A 9,805-nucleotide genomic window follows, 5' to 3' on the forward strand; every position below is an offset into this window, starting at 1 on the left:
GATGTCTAACCACGGGCTGCATTGTGTGCGCCCCCAGCAGGCGTGTTTCCAGCAAGAGGGCGGGTGTGGGGCATGTAAAGGAGGGCACGTGACCTGCCACCACTCAAGCCCACCCCCATAATACAGGGTGTGGGCGGGTGCCGAAATTGGCAGTCTGCCCACCATATTCAACTAAGTAATCTGGGGTCAATTAGACTCGTTATCCAGCCAACTGACCCTGTGAATACGCTGCCTGTGCCATAAAATGTTTGGTGTGGGTGACTGGTCAGCCCGATTTTTATCGACCTTTTTCAAAGGGGCAGGAAGGAAGGTGGTAGGGGGCAATTTACACCCCCCCCCCCCCCAACCTCCCCAAGATTGAACCCCTACTTTTTCCTAATCCCACCCGGTTCCGTGGAACGCTGGGACTTCTTACAACTCTCCTTGCAGTCCCAGCAGCAGCCATTACTACACTCTTGGCGCTGCCGGGACTGATTGAGCTGCCAATCAATCTGGTGTGGAGTGGGTCAGCTCCACCTCAACTTTACTCCTGGGGGATGGGGGGGGGGGGGGGGGGGGGGGGGGCAAGCAGCCCATCACCCACCCCCACCTGTAAAACACTCCTCCATGTTAAAAGACATTATATAAATGTAAGTTGTTGTTGCTGATGTTGAGTGATACATCAGATAGCGGCGTGGAAACGGATCCCTTCCCCCACGCCACCCAGGGACCACACAATAATTAACTAGATGAGCAGTGCGTGTCTTTTTATACGTTTAAATTGATGTTACATCTCCGTGTTGCACTGACAGAAAACAGCGAGGCAAAACCTCAGCTGTTATCCAATATTGGACCCAAAAACCTGGTGACGCATCCCCTCCCCCCCACCCCCACCCCTAGAAAACCATGTGTTACCTTAAGAGTTGGTTAACCTCCTAGCGAGAGAGCAAGACACACTGTTGGATTTCAGGAGCTAATCAAAATATTCTGCATTTTTATTACTGGCCGACAGAAATACTTTTCTGTGAATCTTACAATGACAGCTACATTCTTGTTACTGGGATCTCAGCTGTTTCTTTTGAGCCTTAACTACTATGGCATAACACAGACACAGAACACTGGGATTTCTTCCTCGGCCCATTTGTAGATATAGGTCTTGTGTTTGCACTTCGAGGTCCTCCTCAGCACCAAAACTTTTGTGTGATATGGCACACTCATTACAGTGTCATCAATGCGCCCATCAGGCCCGAGGCAACCCTTGTGTAGGCAGTAGGCTTCCATTAGCTTCCTTGGATATCGCGCCTCATCTTCATTTATTCTGTAGATTGAAAAGGGACAAAGAATTAGGTAAAGACCAGCTTGTACCTCCAGTGATGCCCACCCAACTTGAAAAAATTGAGAATTTAACATCTTTAGGGTGCTGAGGGGTAATCTAAGTGAGGTACTTGAAATCATGGACTAGAATGATGCAGCACTGAAGGAGGCCATTCAGTCCATTGTGTCTGTGCCCACAATAAGGTAGACACAGAGCAACTAGCTGTTTTCTTAGATGGGGAACATCCAGTTCAAGAGGGCACAGCCTTAAAATTAGAGCTAGGTTATTTAGGAGTGAAATCAGGAACATTATCACCCAAAGTATCATGGATACCACAATCTCTTTTCCCAAAAGACTGTGGTTCTGGGTCAATTGAAGCTTTTTAGGATTGAAATGAATTGCAGAATGGGCTTGAGGGGCTGAATGGCCTCTTCATGTTTCTATGCAACAACTGGATGGCTTTTCTTGTCCTTTCCTAGCCCAGAAGCATTGTGGCCAATTATAACAGCTCTAACACTGTCTCACAGACCACACCTAGGAACACAAATCAAACTGCAGACCTTCAGATTTCTGTGGATGAGAAGTGTCTTTACTCGCTAAATCTTTTGGTGAGCTACTTGTGTTACTACTTTCACAACTTTAAGGACAACTTACACAATGAACAACTTTGAAGCAATCTGCAATGTTGCTTTGAGATTTAGCAGAGGTTTCACTGTTCTCCTATTATCTCATTTTCTAAAATAGAGAAAAGCTGGGAATTCTGGATGAGCAGAGAAATTTCAGGGTCCAAAGATAGAAATCACTCCAAGCTAGTGAAGGGAAGTCTTGTGGCACAGTGGGTAGTGTTCCTCCCTCTGAGTTCAAGCCCCATTCCAGCACTCATTAGTCATAGTAGAAGGAGTGCTCATGACATGGACAAGCAAGTAGGTAAATGATCCTTCCAATTCACCCCTGGCAGGCAGTAAGAGTGGGAGAGATTCCTGGTCGACCATTACTGAAACACACCTGGCCATCAGTACATCAGCATACAGCAGAAATCTCTCATTGGTGGAAAGAGATAGGCATATATCCTACAATGGATGAACACAGCATGAAGAGAAGAAGTTAAAACAGATTTAAAAAAAAATTAAAAGGCTAATGGAAAGTTGCCCTTTATCTCAGGAATGGAAGTTATGTTAGAATTCAGGTTAGACCCTCTCTGGGCTATTGCATTCAGATCTGGATACTGCATGTCACGTAGGAAACATAGCTCACCAGCATGATACCAGAATTTAAAAATTTAAACAACTTGCATTTATATAACCATAGCTATGCTGGATGGACTGAATGGCCTACCCCTGTTCTATGCACGCACACAGCTTTTGATGAAAACAGAGTCCCTTTAAGAGTTATTGCCCAACACTGGAGGTGTACACTCCACACTCTACCTGCAGCATGACACAACTCGTGATAATTGTCATTTTGTTTCATCTTCCTTAAGAATCAGTGTTGTAACAGCAGAAATTCTTGATAAACCTGACTGTACAACTCTACCACTAAAATGTGACCCAACACATACCCCAAATGTATAGTTAATAATTAGCCACTTTCATAAAACAGTCCTGCACCTTTGGCTATGCTCTGATTCTATGAAGGGCAGAAGGAGGCCATTCAGCCCATCGGCATGTGTCAGCTCTATTCAGCTAGTCCCACATGCCCTATTTATTCCCCATAGCCCTGCTATTGTTGCCCCCATTTATCCAATTCTCCTTTTGAAAGTTATTGAACCTGCTTCCACCATCCTTTCAGGCAGTGCACTCCAGACCACAGCAAATCACTGTGCTAATATTCTCATCTTCCCTCTGGTTCTTTTGCCAATTATGTTAAATCTGTGTCCTCTGGTTACCAACCCTCCTCCCAATGGAAACAGTTTATTCTCCTTTACCCTATCAATATCCTTCATTATTTTGAACTACTCTTAAATCTCAGCTTACCTTCTCAAAGTAATTGATGGCACAGAATGAGGCCATTTGGCCCATCGAGTCCATACTAGCTCTCCATGAAACAATTTACATCTTCTGCATTGTACCTGATGCCAGCAGTGTAATTTGCCAAGAATTCAGGCAATAGAGAGACAATGGTGAGGAATGTTTTGACTACGCACTCCAGAATCTACCTTTCCACTGCAAAAGTTTTGCTGGTCTCATAATGGGCAAAGCTGGGCAGGAAGGATTTTACCAAAAGAGAAAATGAAACACTCCAGCATGCTTACCAAAGGTGCCATGTCAGATGATGAGATTTTAAATTGTCATAAAGAGAATCAGGAGAGGAGTTAGGAGAAATTTCTTTCCAATGAGGGTCATTGTAAAGTGAAATATACTAGGGAATAGTTGAAACAGAGCTCATTGCATATCTTAAGAAGGAAAAGTAGATAGATATTGAAGCAGATAATGATAAGTTGTGAGGAGAGAACAGTGGGATTAGTCTAGTAAAGAGCTAGCATTGACATGATGGGCCAAATAGCTTCCTTCGGTGGGGTGACTGCTATTGAGCACATAAAACTGGAATCTATTCAAAAGGGGATTCTTATCTCCTCCCCTCAGAACTTGTATATCTTTGACCTAGCTGTTGCAATGGATGCTCCCTACACCCGCATCTAGTCATCACTATCCCAAACTCTATCCAAATTTTCATCCTGTCCCTGAATCATTGGAACCCAGGGAGCATGGGCTGAAAGGTCAGTAATGAGGAAGAACATAAGCAGCGGCAAGACTGGTTTCATGAAGTAGCCCAAGAGAGAATCTCCCCCACTGAGATATGCCTTCCCCTTTTTGAGACAGCTTCTCCATTATAAAAGGGAGCTGGGAGCAAGCTATATTATATCAGAATGTGTAGCTGTAAACAGTGCATTATGTAGGAAGCTTCTCCTCCTCTTCTGGAAAGTATGGACTTTTCCTAGGGTACAGGTTCAGGAATGCCAATACCTGTCTGCTATTGCATCGAAAGTGGTGAGAGACTAGACAGCTCTTATTAGCAGGTTACTGCAAGAATCACAGAACCTTACCGCGTAGGAGGCTATTCAGCCCAGCATGCCTGTGCTAGCTCTTTAAAAATTAGTTCCACTCCCCCTGCTCTTTATTGACAGCCCTGAAAATTCCCTTCATCAACGAGGAATGTTACAATTCAATCTGTTTCCACTATCCTTTTAGCCACAACGTTCCAGATCATAAACAACTCATTGAATTAAAAAAGAGAACTCCATCTCCCCCTAGCTGTTGTGAGGCACTTATCTTCCCCTAAAAAAATGGAGGAGTGAAGTCCAATCGTAGAATGTTACAACACAAAGGAAGTCCATTCCTTTTTGCTTGTGCCAGCCCTCTGAAAGAGCTATCTACTTAGTTCAATGCCACTGCCCTTTCTTCAGACATAAAATATATTGGAAGAAAAAACTTTATATCAATTTTCTTTTTAAAAGCTATTCTAGATTATGTTTGTGCTAAAGTCATCAACTCAATAACCCTGCTCTGTACGCTGGCCTCTCCTCACTCTACACTCACACTTGAGTATTTTTGCAGAAGGGATCTCTGGACAGTGATTAAAAGGGTACTGAAGCCGCCTGTACTCCCTCCCCTCTCCCAAATGGCCAACCACTGATATCAGCTGATTCAGCACAGGGCAAAGATTAGACTAGGAGCTTTCTACTCTTTATGACTCCACACTATCATATCGAGAAATGGTAACATTGTGGTTATATTACTAGACTAGTAATCCAGAGGTCTGGGATACATGAGTTCAAATCTCACCATGGCACCTGATGGATTTAAATTGTTAACTAAAATGCTAGTATCAGTAAAGGTGACCATTGGTAATGACAGATTTCCAATAACAAAACAATCAGGTTCAGCAATATTCTTAATGGGAAGAAATCTATCATTTTTACCCTGTCTGGCCTATTTGGACTCCAGATCCACTGCAATGTGGTTGACTCTTAACTGTCCTCTGACATGGGCAAGCCACTAGGGTCTCAAGAAGGCAACTCACCAACATCTTCTTAAGGGCAGTTGAAGATGGTCATTAAAGGCCACCCTTGTTAGTGATGCCCATATCATATGAATGAATAATTTTAAAAACTACAAATTCCAACAGTTTCTCTGTTAGGGAAGAAGCCAGAAATAGTTTGCATCAAATACATGGCTGAGGTGAGATTTATAATTACCTGTAAGACCAAGGGGAAGTGCTCCTTTCCCCGATCTGTGACGTGTGCATGTGAGATTCATTGAATTCTCTCCCAGGCCTTAGATTTCTTGCACTGGTCACTGCAGAGGCAGGCACCCAATGGTTCAACTTCCTGGACAGCTCCTTGTCAGAGGGCTCAGCACATTGTTTCCTGGCTCCATTGGATAGATCGACCTTCAAGAGCAACACGAGACATACAACCCATTCCACCTGGTTGTGGGGGTGGGGGGGGGGGAGGAAATGGAAAAAGAAAACTCCCATTTATGACCTGCAGTATTACCAATACCTCACTAAGATTTGAAAGGAGCACAGAACCAACATGAACACATGAAATGAAATGCACAGAAAGCATACAAAAAAAACGTGGCATCAAACCCATTCCTTCTTCAGATCCTGCACAGCTTGGCTGGTCATAGACAGGACCCAACAAAGATGATGAATAAACATGTAAAATGCTGAACCTAGGTGAGATCCTTTCCTAATGTTCTGTGATCTGGGCTATAAATTTAACATTGAAGATCTATCCTGGCCAATGTCACAGGTGATATTTCAAATTGTTATGTTCTGTAAAATATTTGATTCTAGGAAGAAGTGTGGGTGAGAACACTGTTCAATCCCTCAACCCACAGGCTCTTTCTCCCCTACCTCAGGTGCCCTCCCAGGCTGCATTCTCATCCGTTCCTCCTTCATCATTCAACCTTCTCCACTCTTTAGCTGACGATTCTTTCTGCAGATCACATGCTTTCATTGACCACAGCCTCCAGGTCTCTCACAGTGGAATGGTCAAATCAATTAGGCCTCAAACTTCTCCCTCTATTTAAATGGGGCAATGAAAATCTACCTTTAATTGAATTCTCCTCCTGGGTATCTCAGGTTACTGTGACCAATACTTCGCACCTTTGGCGGCTCAGTTCATAGCAGCCCTTTATCTATCGACATTTTTGTCCTCACCACTCCTTTGTCCTTGTAACTGCTACAGCTCTTCCGCTGATCAAGTTGCCTCCAACGCAACACTATTCAAAGAGGAGAGAGTTGTCCCCTGAACTGACTAACACTCCTCCTTTAACCAATTATGCCAATGAAAACCCAAATTAACTGGTCGTCCATCGTATCGTCCTCTGTCACATGTTGCTGAATGCTTTGCCTTTCCAACTGCCAGTGCACCCATTTTAATTTTGCAGTGTGAAGCTCCTTTCAATTATAACACTCTACACTCTGGTATATCCCACCCTTGGCAGTCATGCTTTCAATCACTCATATCCCATTCTCTGGAATTCTTGTTCCAAATTCTCATGTCCATCCCCCTTCCTCTCCTCCTTCAGGACTATTACAGATTTTGAATCTACCTTAGACCCCAGGTATAACGATACTAATTGCTGCTACCTCTGAGGATGATAAAGTGAGTTGCCAACAATCTCTCAGGTGGGTGTAAATCCAATTGTGCTATTTGAAGGAAGAGATCCCCTGGTGTCCTGGTCAAAATTTAGCCATGAACAATATTACTAAAACAGTTTTCAATTTTGTAGGATCTGTGTTACAACTGTGATTGCATGACAAAATTGACTGCAAAGTGATTTGGGACAACCAGAGGCTAAAGCTTTTAGCTCTGAAGAAGAGTGAATCGGACTCAGAATGTTAACTCTGTTTCTCTGTCCACAGATGCCACCAGGCATGCTGAGTTTTTTCCAGCATTTTCTGTTTTTAATTTCTGTTTGTGGAAGTCTGCTGTGTGCAAATTAACTGCTGTGTCTTCAACATTACAACAGAGACTACACTTCAAAAGTATTTTGTTGGTTGTAACACACTTTGAGACATCCAATGGTCATGAAAAGCACTTTACAGGTGCAAGTCTCTCCTTTTTCCAGAAATATGTACAAAAAAGGATAATTTACATTTTAATAACATCTGGAGAAAAGAAGATTTCAAAGCTCATACAATGAATTACTTTGAGTGTAGCGATTGGCATTTTGTAGGCAAACTGAGATGTTGCACATATTAAGATCCCACAAACTCAGTTAAATTAATGACTATCTACGTGTGTCACAACCATATTGAAGCGCCTCAGAGTGCAATGCGATCTATGTAGATGGAGAATTTGAATATCATTGCACTTTCTGTAATGACCATTTTGAAATGCGTTGTAATGTGCTTTTAAATATTTTATGAATAAAGTATATTTTTGCAAACAAAAATCTACAGAGGGAAAAGGACAGCTGGCAGAAAGGAGGGAGAACAGTGAGAAAATGGGTTGGAAATAGACACGATTGGAGTGAGAGAGTGGACGAGATGCAGGAGCGAGAGAGAGAGAAAGCGATAGAGAATTACAGGAAAATAAACGTTTTCTCCAACAGATGAGGTGGTTTGCTTTATTCGTTTTCAGGAATGTGGATGACACTTCACTACCCACCCCCCATTGCCTCAACAAGTTGGTGCCAGGTGCTTCACAGGGCATTCAGTGTTGTGATATTGGGGTCGAATACATTAGGTAGGGGATGCCAGGTTCCCTTCTCTCGAAGGCATTACGAACCAGTTGGGTTTTATAACAAAACAGAATTACCTGGAAAAACTCAGCAGGTCTGGCAGCATCGGCGGAGAAGAAAAGAGTTGACGTTTCGAGTCCTCATGACCCTTCAACAGAATTAGGTGAATCCAAGGAAGGGGTCACCTAGTTCTGTTGAAGGGTCATGAGGACTCGAAGCGTCAACTCTTTTCTTCTCCGTCGATGCTGCCAGACCTGCTGAGTTTTTCCAGGTAATTCTGTTTTGTTCTGGATTTCCAGCCTCCGCAGTTTTTTTGTTTTTATATCCGTTGGGTTTTATGACGGATTTCCATTTTACTTTTTTGCAGCCCCAGGTTTCAACGGAATTAGATCTCACAACATGGCACGATAGGATTCCAATCCGGAATACCCCTCATTAACTGATTATATTTAATATTGGGAAGGGGGGAGGGGGTAGGGAGAGAAAGGCTTGATGAATCTTACTAAATCTCTACGGAGCCCTCTGTCCATTAGGCTCCCTTTCGAGTTCCACCAACCCTGACCCGCAACCAATCTCTGCCAAAGTGTAAATAAGTGCCCGCAACGACCTGGCGGTAGAGACAGAAAGCCGCTTACCTAGGCAAAAAAAAACACTGCTAATTTTGTTTGAGAAACGGCAGTCATGGGAACGGGGAACCGGTTGGGAAAACTACAATCGGGTATTCCTCACGCTTACAGCCGCACTGAAAGAGCCTGCCACAACTCGGGAGTGCCTAACGCCTTATTTTCCTATTTTAACTGGTGAAAGCGACACAGGAAGAAAGGACGTAAAGAAAAAAGGAAGCGACGCAGATGTTGAAGCAGTTGTGGTTAAAATGAAGATGGGTCTTTGTCAAAGAAGCAAAACACAAACATTAGAGAGAGAGAGAGGGGGGGTTGGAGAGAGACAAGTTCCGATACAGCCTAGCACACTCTTCCCCTCAGTTCACTGTCACTCCAGTTACCTTGAAATACATTGTTCACCGGCGGCCCCCTCCTTCCGTATAGACGGCGTCTCTCTCTCTCTCTCTCTCCGTGTGTCTCTGTCTCTGTCTGGCTCGCCGCGTGTCTGCCAGTGATCCCTCCAAGTCTGGGGCCAGTTTTAAAAGGCGGGTTGATCCGGCCGGATTTCACTTCTACTGGAAAACCCCCAACGCTTCCTGCATCACCAGCGGCAGCCCGCGTTAAAACAGCAAGAACCGAAACTCCAGCCAGCTGGAGAGCAGGGCGGAGAATCAGAGTAAGCAGTGACCGTGCCCAACTCCAGCCTTATAAGGTAGTGATGGAAGTTATAGAAACTGCCTTTATCGAACAAAGACTACAATGACATACTGCTCGTAGAATCACACATTTCCCCAAAGCTTTTTATTGTTAAGAAATTTCACTACAATTCTCTTATATATATATATATGTGTGTGTGTGTGTATAAAAAAAACCTGAATAATTATTTGGTTAATAGGACAAGTTTTCAACTAAATAAGTTTCTGAAATAAAGAGATGGACAAAGTTAAAGAACACCAGACCACACTTGTGCCTGTGAATCATAGGGTTGTGAGTTCAGGCACAGGTCTCGAAACTTGAGGGCAGTATCTAGGTTGCCACCCCAGGAGTGCTGCACTGTCAGAAGTGCTGTCTTTTGGATGAGATATTAAACCAAGGCCCTGTCTGCCCTCTCAGGCGGATACCAACGATCCCACTATGTCGAGGAAGAGCAGTTGAGTTATTTCTGGTGTCCTAGCCAATAAAAATCAACATCGCTAAAGAAGATTATGGCCTGA

The 9,805-nt window shown here is 43.6% G+C and overlaps 1 protein-coding gene across 1 annotated transcript; it reads right to left on the minus strand.

Moving 5' to 3' along the window:
* Positions 1-953: 953 nt before the first annotated feature.
* On the minus strand, positions 954-9,237 carry LOC121287206 (interleukin-17D-like). The gene is made up of 3 exons (XM_041204866.1): positions 8,993-9,237; positions 5,490-5,719; positions 954-1,297 (listed from the first exon to the last, which is right to left on the minus strand). The coding sequence occupies exons 1-3, from the start codon at positions 9,002-9,004 to the stop codon at positions 1,072-1,074; spliced, it is 468 nt and encodes a 155-aa protein (XP_041060800.1). The 5' UTR covers positions 9,005-9,237; the 3' UTR covers positions 954-1,071.
* Between the last annotated feature and the right edge of the window lie 568 nt (positions 9,238-9,805).

This window comes from Carcharodon carcharias, chromosome 14 (assembly GCF_017639515.1).
Source record: "Carcharodon carcharias isolate sCarCar2 chromosome 14, sCarCar2.pri, whole genome shotgun sequence".
Classification (NCBI taxonomy): Eukaryota; Metazoa; Chordata; class Chondrichthyes; order Lamniformes; family Lamnidae; genus Carcharodon; species Carcharodon carcharias.

What these genes read in the sequence shown, in the direction of transcription:
- LOC121287206 (XM_041204866.1), bottom strand. An exon ending in ACTTCCCCTTGGTCTTACAG is followed by an intron (nt 1,298 to 5,489) that starts GTAATTATAAAT and finishes TTCAATCTACAG; the next exon opens with AATAAATGAAGATGAGGCGC.